At 44.1% G+C, this 14,595-nt stretch overlaps 1 protein-coding gene across 3 annotated transcripts in view; it reads left to right on the top strand.

Moving 5' to 3' along the window:
• The first annotated feature begins 8,016 nt into the window (after nucleotides 1-8,016).
• Nucleotides 8,017-14,595, top strand: part of GAB3 (GRB2 associated binding protein 3) — a 57,131-nt gene continuing 50,552 nt past the window's right edge. For all 3 annotated transcript variants that reach the window (XM_082447847.1, XM_082447846.1, XM_082447848.1), the window contains exon 1: nucleotides 8,017-8,135. In XM_082447847.1, the coding sequence (XP_082303973.1) occupies nucleotides 8,064-8,135 (72 nt within the window). In that variant the 5' untranslated portion in view covers nucleotides 8,017-8,063. The remainder of the gene's footprint in view (nucleotides 8,136-14,595) is intronic.

Here is a 14,595-nt window from a genome sequence, read left to right as displayed (position 1 = left end):
CTCGTAGCCTGTGGGCGTGGCCCGGCCGCGGTTCACTCTTCTTCGCTGAGGTTTTACCCGGACGGGAGCACCTGGGCACCCGCCTGAGCGCTCCTTGCTTCCTCGCCGACCATTGAAGGTGGCTGTCGGATCAGTCCCGATGGCAAAATGAAGACACATGTGAAGGCACATAGAGCTTGCACGTCCTTTGCCGCTTGTAATTCCCATCCAGCTAGAGCGGCACTGGCGATAGAAACAGGAGTGCGAGCCACTTGTGGACTTTTAAATTCTCCAGCAGCCACTTGGAAAAAAAAGTACAACGTTAAAAGTTAAATCGATTTTAATAACAAACTTTATTTAACGCAGCGATCCACAATATTATCATTTCAACATATAAGCAATACACAGCATTGTGAATGGCATATTTTACGCTCTTTTTGTGTTTTTTTCTGTACCAAGTCTTTACGGTGTGCGCTTTACGGTTACAGCACAGCTCGATTTCAGCTCCAAGACGGGGCTCCATGTGAACTGCTCGACAAAGCGGGCTCGTGGCTGCGGTACTGAACGGCCAAGCAAGTAGCGGCTCCAGGTTCAAGCCCTCTTCCCTCTTGTAGTAATAATAATAATGCTCTAACTTGATTTTTTTTTTGATTTTTTATACATAGCCAAAGTCCTCAATATCAACCAGTCCACGAGCAGTTAATTACACTCCCCATAATTTTATAATGCTCCGTTGGTATATATTTGGCTAAATTTCAGGTACTCACTAATGGTTCTCCAACACTCCTCATCTGATCTGTTAGCAAATCCTCTCGGCCTTGCTTTCAAAAGATCCAGAATCTGGTAGTTTTTCACCACCCTCAATACTGACACTGGAGTCCATGCCATCACCATGGCTCTCCTACATTTTTCCACTCGCCTCCTGCACTTCCCCCCTGCTTCTTTTTTTTTCCAACTATATTGTCTTCTCAACATAGCCCCTGGAAACAGCCATTAAATTGTGTCAGGCCATGTCCCTCCTCTGCTCAAAGCCCTTCAATGGCTTCCCATCTATAGTGAGATGAAGACTGGCTCCCCACTTCGCACCTAACCCCTGGACCCTATGAAAACGAACTTACTTGAAAAAAGGGTCTTTGTAGAGGTACTGAAGTTAAGGATCTACAGATGAGGTCATCCTGGATGACTCAGGTGGGCCCCAAATCCAACGACAAGTATCCTTAGAAGAGAAGAAGGACACAGAAGAGGATAAGACCATGTAAAGATGGCGGCAGAGACTGCAGTGATTTTAGACTTTCAGCCTCTAGATCTGTGAGAGAATAAATGCCTGTTGTTTAAAGCTGCTCAGTACAAATGAACCTATTTACAAAAGAGAAATAGAGTCACAGATGTAGAAAACAAACATAGTTAAGGGGGGGGAAGGGGGAGGGATAAATTGGGAGACTGGCATTGACATATACACACTACCATATATAAAATAGATAACTAATAAGGACCTACTGTATAGCACAGGGAACTCTACTCAATACTCTGTAATGACCTATATGGGAAAAGAACCTAAAAAAGAATGGATAGATGTATATGTATAACTGAGTCACTTTGCTGTACAGCAGAAACTAACACAGCATTGTAAATCAACTACACTCCAGGAAAAATTAATTATAAAAAATAAATAAATTTTTAAAAAAGTAAAGCCACCCAGTTTGGAGTAATTTGTTACAGCAACGTGAGCAAACTAATAAACCATCTCACTAAGAGTAAAAGCCAAGGTGCTGATGACGGCTGTCAGCGTCTGCCACCACTTCTCCTTCTGAGTCCACCTGCTTCCCCTCACGGCCGGACTCACGCCCGTCTGGCCACACTGCCTCTGGCTGTGAAGACTCCTCCACAGGCAGACACCGTCCTCTTCAGGCTTTTGCACCTGCTCTTCCTTCTGCCTTCAGTGGGCCTTGTTTCTTGTCTGTCTCTTCACTAGAATGTTAGCCTTATGAAGCCAGGAAAGTCTGGTCTATTTTTTCCACTGCTATATACAGTAAGTACCCTACATATGAACCTTCAAGTTGCGTTGCCAAAGGAGGTAGGAGGTGTTGCCACGGAAACAGGCTTGCGCTCTCAGTGGGAAGGATGGGATCCTAGAGCAGCAGAGTCTAAGTGGTGGCACTAAATCTCATAGAAACGGGATGGGTATCAAAATAGGCAGCAGAGCTGGCAGCTGGAACGAGAATGTTTTACCCCCAAGGATCTTCAGGGTGATGAATCATGGAATCCTGTTAATAGGCCACCTGTAGTAGACCACCAACAACAAAAACTCTAGGTCTGGCGAACGGCAGCCTGCCTTGAATCACCACGATGGAAAATCATGGCCCCTCATCTAATTCCCGGACCCAGTCAATTCACAGACTCAGCACTCAAGCAAAGGTGAGGCCAGGGACACATAGCACAGCTGTGTACTTTAAACCTTCCTCCAACTTTCAACTGTGGTCCACTGGTCGGAAATGGAGTCTTTAGGCTGCGGCTCTCTCCCTGTGGACCCCCTGTGGACCCCCTGTGGCTCTTTCCCTAGTTCCTGATCGCATAATTGGCAGCTGGATGAATTCCCACAGAGGCTTCCTGACTAAAGGACTGAGCACAACTATGGAAAAAGGGTCAAAAGAAAGCCCCAGTCACTGTCCCTTCAATTATCTGGCACATTACCATAATGAAGTCCCTGGGCATTGACTTGATCATCTCATTGTCCCCCAAATCATCATACTGGTCTGCCACATTAATGACGTCACGCTGACTGGACCTAGTGCATGGGCAGTAGCAAATATTTCACCACAGAGCGAAAGATAAGCCCCATAAAAATTCAGGGGCCCAAAACTTTCATGAAGTTTCTGGGCACCAGTGGACTGAAGCATATTGGCATTGTGTCTCCAAAGAGAAAAACAAGTTGCTGTACCTCGAACCCACTGTCACGAAGAAAGAAGTACAATGCTTGGTGGGCCCCTTTCTGGGGGTGGCATACCCCATGTGGATGCTTTTATACCTTTGTCAAAAACCAGTTGGGTAAATTTATGTGGGTCTATTTCTGGGTTCTCTACTCCGTTCCATTTATCTATGTGTTTATTCCTCTACCAATATCACACTATCTTGATCACTGTAGTTATATAATGAGCCTTGAAATTGTGTACAGAGATTTATGTGTTGATCTTGTATCCTGCAACCCTGTAAAGCTCACTTATTAGTTATGGGAGTTTTTCATGTAGATTCCTTTGGATTTTCTATGAAGACAATTATATCATCTGCAAATGAAGACACTTTTAATTCTTCTTCCCAATCTGTGTGCCTTTTGTTTCTTTCTTTCTTTTTCTTTTTTTTCCTTATTGCACTGGCTAGAACTTCCAACACTACGTTAAATAAGAGTAGTGAGAGCACATAGCCTTACCTTGTTCCCAACCATAGGGGAGATTGCCCAGTTTTTCACCATTTAAGTATGAAGTTAGTCATATGATGTTAGTCGTATGTCTTCCATAGATGTTCTTTAACAAGTTGAGGAAATTCCCCCCTATTCCTAGTTTTATGAGAGTTTTTGTCATGAATTGATATTGGGTTTGGCAAATGTTTGTTCTGCATCAATTGATATAATCATGTGACTTTTCCTCTTTTGCTTGTCAATATGGTGGATATCACTGATTGATTTTCATATACTGAATGAGCCTTGCATCTCTGGGATAAACCCCACCTGGTCATGGTGTATAATTCTTTTTGTTTGCAGATTTTACTTGTGAATTTTACATTATTGGCCTTTCACACACATGTATAGCTATCTCCTCATGTTTGTCCCTCATCCAGAAATTGGAGAAGAATTTTCTTTTCAAATTTTCTCTCTTTTCACAGAGAATAAGTTAGCTGCATGGCCACTTTGCCCCACATAACATAATTAAAATAGAAACTCTTCCTTAATAGTGGACATTTATTTTCATAAATCCTCCTAGTTACAAGATTTACAGTACTTAAAGAACTGCCAAACTAAACCTTTTTTTTTTTTTGGTTGGGGAGTCTTCCTCTTTTTTGTTTTTTAAAAAATGTTACTTATTCATTTATTTTATTGAAGTATAGTTGATTTACAATATCGTGTTAGTTTCAGATGTACAGCACAGTGATTCAGTTTTATATATATATATATATATATATATATATATATATATATATAATTTTTCAGATTCTTTTCCATTATAGGTTAATACAAGATATTGAATATAGTTCCCTGTGCTATACAGTAGGTCCTTGTTAGTTATCTATTTCAAACTAAACCTATTTTATTTTATTTTTTTAAACATCTTTATTGGAGTATAATTGCTTTACAATGGTGTGTTAGTTTCTGCTTTATAACAAAGTGAATCAGCTATACATATACATATATCCCCATATCTCCTCCCTCTTGTGTCTCCCTCCCACCCTCCCTATCCCACCCTTCTAGGTGGTCACAAAGCACGGAGCTGATCTCCCTGTGCTATGCAGCTGCTTCCCACTAGCTAGCTATTTTACATTTGGTAGTGTATATAAGTCCATGCCACTCACTTCGTCCCAGCTTACCCTTCCCCCTCCGCTTGTCCTCAAGTCCATTCTCTACGTCTGCATCTTTATTCCTGTCCTGCCCCTAGGTTCTTCATAACCATTTGTTTTTTAGATTCCATATATATGTGTTAGCATACGGTATTTGTTTTTCCTAAACCTATTTTAAATAAATGAGAAATGGGTAAGCCACAAAGGGAATCCAGGTTCTAAAAAACCACTTGCTATTCAAATTATCTAGTCTCCCCAGGCTGGAGTGCAAACAAGCCATCCTCTGACTCTCTGTCATCATCTCGGATGAATGGAACTTGATTGTTTCGACAATCATGGTGAACATCATGCTGGGCCATTACACCGAAGACATCATGCTTACTGCACCTGGTGGATGAGAGGTAGCAGAGATGCTTCGTTAGGACACCTGTATGCCAGAGTGTGGGAGACAAAGCCCATGAAAACTCAAGAGACTGACCCTTAGTGATGTTTTGAGATGGTCTGGACCATACTGGATATTCAGTAAGTTGCTGCACTTCATACCACCTACCACTCAGAAAGGGGCACGGCATTTGGTGGGGCTCTTCAGATTCTGTAGGCAACATATACGACATGAAATTGTGCCACCAGTGCTTCAGCAAGTAATCTGTAAGGTGACGTGTTTTTAGTGGAACCCCAGGCAAGGAAAGTCTCTGCGGCAGGTACCGGCCACTCGATGCACTGCAATGTTACACGGAGTTTTGGCAAGTCCTAAAAGGAGAAACAGACCGTGGATTCCTGGAGTTTTGAAGGAAATCATGCCCTCTACTGCCACCGTATTTTCCTTTTGATCAACCTCTGTGGCCCCTGCTGTGGGTGACACTCTTTCCCTTGACTCCCACGTGTAACCTCATAGGTCTGTTGGTCAGGGTCTCCGGAGGAAGCAAATGGGAGGCTCTATGGGTTGAACGGAGGAGAATCTAATGGGGAGATTGTTTACGGAGGTTAAAGGAATCAGCAGGGGTGAGGCTGCCCTCCCGGGAGCTGCCATCAGTTGATGGGGTCACGGCCACTGTCACTGCCACTGCTAAGTACTCTGCCTGTCCACAGCAGAGACCCACACCGAGTGCCCAGTAAGGTAGCCTTCCCTGGGGGACAAGCCCACCACCTTGTGGCGACTGATGAAATCAGACCACATCTGTAGGGAAGGGGCCGCAATTTGTCCTCACTTGAATATGTACTTATCATGAGCTACCTTTCTGCTGGCATGGCCACCCGTAGACTTACTGTCCTGAATTCACTTTCACAATATTTCACATAACAGTGCTTCCGACCAAGGCAATCACTATAAGACACAAGACGTGTGCTACGTGCTGACACTGAGGGATTGCCCTGAAGCCCCTGGCCTGAGAGGATCGGTGCTGGTCAGTCTAGTGAAGGCTCACTTCCTACACTAGTTGGGTGAAAAGACACTGAAAGGGGGAGGTGAGCTGGTGGCCACTATGTGGTGCTGTTCCTCCTTAGCCAGAATCCACGGGCCCACGAATCGAGAAGTGGGAAGGACTCCTCTCACCGTCACACCTAATCATCTACTCCAGGGTGGAGCAGCTTGGAGCTCTGTTGGTCTCCAAGGTAGGAATGCTTCAACCAGGACCCAAACGCTGGTTCCATCATACTGCAAGTTGATATTGCCATCTGGCCATTTAGGCTTCTTTATGCCACTGAACCACAGGTCTACTGAGCAGGCTTGGATGGTTGACATTGATTACCAAGTTGAAACAGGGTCACTGTTATACCATGGGACTGGGAAGGACTATGTCTTAAATCCAAGGGACCCTCTGGGGCATCTCCTACTACTGTCACGTCCAGGCAGGACCACTAAGGATTCAGGCTCAGTGGGAATAAAGGTTTGGTTGGTTGACTTACCAGGTGAAGAATTCTGACCAGCTGAGGCTGGAGAGCAAAAGGAGGACAGGGACGGTAGTGAAGAAGGAAGTTATAAAGACCAATGCAATTATGATCTCAAGGTCAGTTATAGAAAGGAGAATTGTAGTAGCTGTGTGTGCGTGTCTGTCTGTGTGTGTGTGTGTGTGTGTGTGGTGAACATATAAACTTTTCCCATATTCCTTCTCTCCAGATTTTATGTATGTCAAATAAAGGCTGATAGAGGCTAGCTTTATGTTTTTCTTTAGGTTTTAGGATATTGAAGTGAGGTGGTGTCTGAACTAGAGATGGCTACAGTGACGGATGGGCCTTTTGGTGTCCTGTTTTAGGGAGTGCTTTTTAGTTTTGTAGGAGGGATAGGATAGCAGTATTATTTTGCCAGGAGTGAGTTGCTGTTGCTTTCAGCGCCCACGGACTCCCAATGCTCCAGCACTTCCATTGATTTTATAAGCACCTTCTTCCCTAAATTAAATCCCTTTCTGCTTGAAACACCTAGAGCAAACTCTGTTCCCTCCACTGAACCCTGACTGATTACAGAACAACACATGAACCCTACCATACAAGAGTCATCGCTCCGTGGAAATTTCAGGTGTATGGTAGGAGGCTGAGAAGTCTTTTTGTAAGTCAAAGAAATGATGTGGCATTTGTTACTTCCAAGTGTCACTTCTAAGGGAGAGGCGTCACGCCGAGGGAGAAGAGCACTACAGGTCAGGGAGCTGGCCAGGTGACACCACACATCCCTCGGATTAGCATTGTGGACGCGGCCCCGAAGTTTGGTATCTGTGCTTTGCTGTTTATACAGTGTGTTCCTAAAGGGCAGAGTGTGCCCTGAAGGGCAGCGCAGACAGGCCTGGCTGCCTCTCAGCTGAGTTCCTACTTGTGCGGCTTTGGAGGGTGATATGATCCTGTTTCTCAGTTTACTCACCTGCACAGCTGAGATCATGGTCAAGCCCACTTGATAGTGTGTGTGGATCCAGGGAGCTAATGCCTGTTCGGTGGTGCGCATACTCACCGGCCCTGCAGCCGCAGGTCTGCGTGAGTGTCGTGTGCGTGGCAGTTACTTGCCGGGCTCAGCACACCGCCTGCACCATCATTCTTGGATCCATGTTTTAAAGGCTTCGGGTCAAAGAGACTGCAAACAGCACTTCCAGTTTTGAACCTTTTGATTCTGGATGATTTGGATTTAGTTTTGCTGCAGAGCTCATCCCCGGATAAAGAGATCTTCGGGGGAGGGGCACAGCAGAAGCAGTAATTTGCAAACCATCAAGTGGAAACGGGAAGTCAAGGGGCAGTTAGGCTTTTCTTTGTCCCTAAGCATTGACATCGCAGGTGCGGGGTCTAGGTTTCGGCTCTCGTGACCCCGAGGCCCGGGCACCAGACCTTCAGACGCGGCCGACCGCGGGCGGGGGCGAGGGCGGCGGGGGGCCGGCTCCAGCCCGCAGGGCTTTCCTGCCCGAGGCCGGGGTGGCGCCCGGCCCCTCCGGGCGGGGGTCGCGGGGCCGCGGGGGCGGCGCTGGGAGGGCGGGCGGGCTGCAGGCGCTGGGCCCGCCCCGCCGGCATCCCCGCCGACTTCCTCCCGCCGCGGGCGCCGGCCCAGCCGGAGGAAGCGCGGCACGATGAGCGCGGGCGACGCCGTGTGCACGGGCTGGCTCGTCAAGTCGCCCCCCGAGAGGAAGCTGCAGCGCTACGTGAGTAGGGGCGTCGCCGCGCGTCCTCGGGGCCCCGGGTGGCCGCGGGGTGGCCTCGGAGTGGCCCGGGAGCCCCGCGCTCGGGCTGCGGGCGAGGCCGGCGGACGGAAAGCGAGACCGCACGTCGAGCCGGAGCGCGCCGAGCCGACGGGAGGGAGGCGGGTGGGGCGAGCCCGGGCGCCCGTCTCGGTGCGGGAGCGGCCGGGGGGACCGCCCGAGAGAGCGGCCCTGTCGCCGTGCCGCGGCGGGGGAGAGGGAAGGGGAGCCCGGGACGCGCCGCCTGCACGGGGCAGGCGCGGAGGCTCCGCTTTCCCGCGGGGCCGCGAGCACCGTCTTCCCGCGGAGGTGCCATCGGACACGACCGTCTGCAGCCTTCCTCGGGTTGTCGCTTCTCAGCTTCTCCTTTCTGCGGACACCGCTCTTTTCGAGAACCTCCGGGAACTATGGGCTTTTGCTAGGATGAGACAAGGGGCGCTCGGGAGAGCACACCTTAAATGTACGAGCCACAGCTCGAACATTCATTATGTCCACCCGCGTCCTCGGGACAAGGTCTTTACAACGTACAGCTGCTCAGACCCCTTTCTCCATTGACCCGGGACTACGCTAGTGTCCGTCTCTTGCGACTCTTTGCGAAGTTTTTTGCCGTTTGTTCCGCTGAGCAGCGTTTTAGAGGCATGTTCCACTTAGCGTGCAGATGCCATAGATGTAGACACACCTAGATTCTTCTGATTACTACCACTGTTTACCTTCATCATTCTTCTTGAGTCCCCGAGTCTATAAACACGAGGTCCACTATTTCTCAGCCTCTAAGGCACCCAGCTGCTTCGCTAACGGTGCATCTGCTTTGAAGACTCACTGATACTCAGGGTGAGGGTCTGTCACAGAGCAGCACTTGCAAAGCCAGCTCGAGGTAGCTTTCCTTGTTGCCCTTTGGAACGTGAAACATCTTAAATGTTTACTGCATATTGTCAGATGATGCAGGAAGGTGCTGAACCTGGAGTGCAAAGTTCGTGGCAGATTTTTTTCCAGTCCTGTTTTCTATCTTGTCCTGACCAGACTGGCTTAGGAAACTTTATTAGTACTTCATCCACCTCGGGAAGGCATGGGTGTCCACACCTGTTATTACATGTGCTTCGTTCTCTTGAGGTGCAATGGAGGTGTGGCAGGCGTGGACTTTGCACAGCTTGTAGGCGTGTGGGGCGTGTGATGGGGTGGTGAAGGAGGAGACTTAGGACACAAGACTACCTAGATGTCATCTTACCAACACTCCAAGACATAAACCTGGGCCTCTCAGGCTAAGGTTGGGAACTTTTTATAATGAGGGACATAGTCGTTTCGGCAGTCGATGCTCTTTGGTTGAAAGGAGTCCCTGAAACACCCCCCAAAGTCAGTTTCCGCTCGTCTCTTGAGTTCTGCAGGAATCCCGTATTGCCACTAGATGGCGATCATTTGTCAGTGCTCACAAGCCGCTTTTCACTCAGATCTGTCGGGAGTGCTCATTCCGTCTTCCTTTTAATTGAGCACCAGCTCTGAACCAGGCCCTAGGCCATTGGCTAGAGAGAGCAAAAGAGGCTTGATCCCTGTCCTCAAGAAGTCCAGAGTCTCACACCTGTTACACAATGACATAGCGAAACTACTCAGTGGCACAACTAGGGCAATAACTTAGTTCTTTGCGCTGCCAGCCAAGTAGCTCTCTGTTAATGTTTGTGAACCACAGATGGAAGCTAAGTCTGTATTTAGGTAAGTCCTTCAGTCGGAGGTAAGCTTGTGTTTCATTCTCGAATCTATGAAAGAAAGAAAGTTAGTTTTATCACTGCTCTTTAAAATTTAAATTTAACTATAGTTAATTTACAATATTGTGTTACTTTCAGCTGTACACCTTCAGATTTTTTTCATTATAGGTTATTACAAGATATTGAATATAGTTCCCTGTGCCATACAGTAGGTCTTTGTTGTTTATCTATTTTATATATAGTGGTGTGTATTTACTAATCCTGAACTCCTAACTTATCCCCTACCCTTCCCCTTTGGTAATCATAAGTTTGTTTTCTATGGCTGTGAGTCTATTTCTGTTTTGTAAGTTCATTTGTATTTTTTTTTTTTAGATTCCACATATAAGTGAAATCATATGGTATTTGGCCTTCTCTGACTTACTTCACTTAGTATGATAATCTCTAGGTCCATCCATGTTGCTGCAAATATTTCATTCTTTTTTATGGCCGAGTAATATTCTATTGTAGATATATGTACCACATCTTCTTTATCCATTCCTCTGTCAATGGACATTTAGGTTGTTTCCATGTCTTGGCTACTGTGAATAGTGCTGCTATGAACTCTGGGGTGCGTGTATCTTTTTGAATTAGATATCAAAAATTAGATATTAGTGTATCTTTTCATCGTTTCCAGATATATGCCCAGGAGTGGGATTGCTGGATCATATAGTAGCTCTATTTCTACTTTCTTAAGGAGCCTCCATACTGTTCTCCATAGTGGCTGCACCAGTCTACATTTCCACCAACAGTGTAGGAGGGTTCCCTTTTCTCCACACCCTCTCCAGCATTTATTGTTTGTAGACTTTTTGCCATTCTGACAGGTGAATTACTGCTCTTTTAAAAGATAGTTGATTCTTTTCTGTTTTTTGTTTCACAAATATACAAACTTATTCTTATAAACAGCCAAATGATCTAGGAATAAATACAGTAAAAGGTGAAAGACCCTCTTTAATTTTCCCCACATCCTACTCTTCCTGTGCACCCCTCCTCATTCCCTTCCACGCCCCTCCCTAGGGATGACAACTGTTAGAAGTTTGGTTAGTGTTATTCTTTAAAAATTTCGAAGAAGATACAATTTTCTTTTTGCACAAATGAGATCATACTATACAAACTGTCCTGCGATTTTCTTTTTTCACAACAATCCTGGACATCTTTCCAAGTTAGTACATATAGATTTGCTTCATTCTTTGAAACCATTGCCTAACATTCCTGGTCATAGACGTAACATATTTTAACAATTTCTCTGTTGATGAACAGTTATCTTGCTTTTATTTTCTCAACTTTAAAGAATGCTGTAACAGTGATGATAATAAAATTATAATAATTCACATTTATTGAGTGGCTGTATGTGCCAGGCACTGCACTAAGGACTTTATTTGAATTATCTCATTTAGTCTTCAAAACAACACTAAGATCCAGGTACTGCTTTTATCTCTGCATACAAGTTCTTTGTTGGATATATAATTTGTAAATATTTTCTACCAGGCTATAGTTTGTCTTTTCTTTCTCTTTACAGTATCTTTTATAGAACAGAGATTTTAAAGTTTTGATTAAGTCCAATTTGTCCATTTTTCTTTTGTGGATCATGTTTACTGTCAAATCTAAGAACTCTTGCCTAACCCTAGATCCTGAAGATTTTCTCCTGTGTTTTTTTTCCTAAAAAATTTATAGTTTTACACTTTAGACCAATGATTCATTTGGGTTAAAAATTGTGTACAAGGTGTAACATTTGTGTTGTGACTCATTTTCTTGCAAACCAATTACATTTATTGAACAAACTGTCTTTATTCCATTGAATTACTTTTGCAGCTTTGTTAAAAATCAATTGGTCATTTTTTTAAAAATTAATTAATTTATTTATTTTTGGCTGTGTTGGGTCTTCGTTTCTGTGCGAGGGCTTTCTCTAGTTGTGGCGAGCGGGGGCCACTCTTCATCGCGGTGCGCGGGCCTCTCATTATCGCGGCCTCTCTTGTTGCGGAGCACAGGCTCCAGACACAAAGGCTCAGTAGTTGTGGCTCACGGGTCTAGTTGCTCCGCGGCATGTGGGATCCTCCCAGACCAGGGCTCGAACCCGTGTCCCCTGCACTGGCAGGCAGATTCTCAACCACTGTGCCACCAGGGAAGCCCCAATTGGTCATATTTATGTAAGTCTATTTCTATGTTCTCTAGTCTGTTCCCTTTATGTCTTTGTTCATCTTTATGCTAACACCATGCTGTTTTGATGACAAGAACTTTATAATAATTCTTGAAATCAGGCAGTTTTAGCCCTCCAACTTTGTTTATCTTTTCGGAGTTGTTTTGGCTATTGTTGGTCGTTTGCTTTTCCATACCAGTTTTAGAATTCGTTTGTCAGTTGATTTTTGTTTATTAACCTTGTATCCTGCAACTTTGCTAAACTCACTTATTTATAGCTTGAACTTTCAATACTATCAATATTGTATAAAAATGATGAAAACAGACATCCTTGATTTTTCTTGATCTAAGGGGGAAAGCATTTAGTCTTTCACCTTTTAAGCACATTAGCCGTAGGCTTTTTGTGGGTGCCTTTTCTCAGGCCGAAGTTCCCTTGTATTGCTAGTTTGCTGAAACTTTTTATCGTGAATTGGATTTGTTAAGTGCCTTTCTTGCATGTGTAAAAATAATAATATGCTTTTTCTTCGTTTTTTTTTTTTTTTTGTCTGTTACTATGGTGAATTATTCTGATTGATTTTTGTATCTGGAGCCAGCTTTGAGTTCCTGGGATAAACTTCACTTGGTTGTGATGTTTTATCCTTTTCATGTTTTTGGGTTTTTTAAAATAAATTTATTTTATTTTATTTTTGGCTGCGTTGGGTCTTCATTGCTGCACGCGGGCTTTTCTCTGGTTGCGGCGAACGGGGGCTACTCTTCGTTGCGGTGCAAAGGCTTCTCATTGCGGTGGCTTCTCTTGTTGGGAGCATGGGCTCTAGGCACGTGGGCTTCAGTAGCTGTGGCACGCAGGCTCAGTAGTTGTGGCTCGTGGGCTCTAGAGCACAGGCTCAGTAGTTGTGGTGCATGGGCTTAGTTGCTCCACAGCATGTGGGATCTTCCCGGATCAGGGTTCGAACCCGTGTCTCCTGCATTGGCAGGTGGATTCTTAACTACTGCACCACCAGGGAAGCCCCTTTTCATGTATTGCTGGATTTAATTTGCTAATATTTTGCTGAGGGTATTTGTGACTTTGTTCATGAGGGATATTGGTCTGTAGTTTTTCTTTTTTGTACTATCTTTCTCTGGTTTTGACATTAGCATAATGCTGGTAACCACTACTCTCTTCTCTGTATCTATGTGTTTGTTTTTGTATGTTTTGTTGGATTTGTTTATTGTATTCCACATATGAGTGAAATCATATGGTATTTGGTATTTGTCTTTCACTTATTTCACTTAGCATAATACCCTCTAGGGCCATCCGTGTTGTTGCAAATGGCAAGATTTCAGTCTTTTTCACGGCTGAGTAATATTCCATTGTGTATGTATACACATCTTTATCCATTCATCCATCAATGGGCACTTAGGTTGTTTCCAAATCTTGCCTGTTGTAAAGAATGCTGCAATGAATATAGGGGTGCAGATACCTTTTCTAACTAGTGTTTTCATGTTCTTCAGTTAGTATTTATACTCACTGTATTTTACAAATAGTTAATCAATTGATTCAACACCATTTGTTGAAGAGTCCTTCCTCTATATAAATTTTCATTATATGTTACCAGAGAGAGTGTATTTTTAAGGAATATATGCATATGATTCAAAATCAAAGCATATTAAAGTATATACAGTGAAAAGTAAGTTTCCCCCTCCAGCTGCAAGCATTGCGGATTTTCCTTCCAGATATATTCCATGCGTATACAAGCATATTTTTTGAACAAATGGTAGTATACTATATTCACTATTTTATAACCCGCTTTCTTAATATATTTTGGGGATTGTTCCATATCAGCACATAGAGATCTTTCTCATTATCTTTAACAACTTCATAATATTTCACTGTGTGGAGCTACTGTGATAGACCTTTTCTTGTTTCCAGTCCCATGCTACTGTAAACAATGCTGCCGTGAATATCTTTGTACATTGGTCTGTGGAGTCATGTGCAATTAATTCTGCTTGTAAAAAAATGCTTAGAAGTGGAATTTCTTAGTCGAAGTGTATGTGAATGTAAAATGCCAATAGATATCAAAGTGCTTGTCTCTCTGCAACGCCCCAAATATATAGTGTATTATCAAACGTTTTGATCTTTTTAAAGTCAATAGTTGATAAATGGTATTTTATTTTAATTGAATTTCTTTATGAGTGAGGTTGAGCATCTTTTCATGTACAAAAGACATTTGTATTTATGTTTGTACAGCATGATTTTAATTGCAACCTAAGTCTTCAATCCTTTCATGGGTCTGTTTTGGGGCAGTTTTGTTCAGTTGCTTCTTCTGCTTTTATCTCAGCTTTTAAACTGTTATTGAATAAGTATCACACTTACATGATTCAAATATGAAAAATCTCACCCTCACCTCTGTCTTCATCCATCTTAATTGCCCTTAGCCCTCAAATAACTATTTCTCTTAGTTTTTTCCTTCACACTTCCAGTATTTCTTTCTATAAATACGAGGACATATGTACATAGCTTCTCATCCTCCACTTTCTTACACAATATCCCATTCTATATCTTAGTCTGTTCATTT

This window comes from Balaenoptera physalus (genome assembly GCF_965194825.1).
Source record: "Balaenoptera physalus genome assembly, chromosome: X".
Taxonomy (NCBI): Eukaryota; Metazoa; Chordata; class Mammalia; order Artiodactyla; family Balaenopteridae; genus Balaenoptera; species Balaenoptera physalus.
The sequence above is the reverse complement of the archived record's forward strand: the minus strand, read 5'-3'. Positions and strand labels throughout refer to the sequence as shown.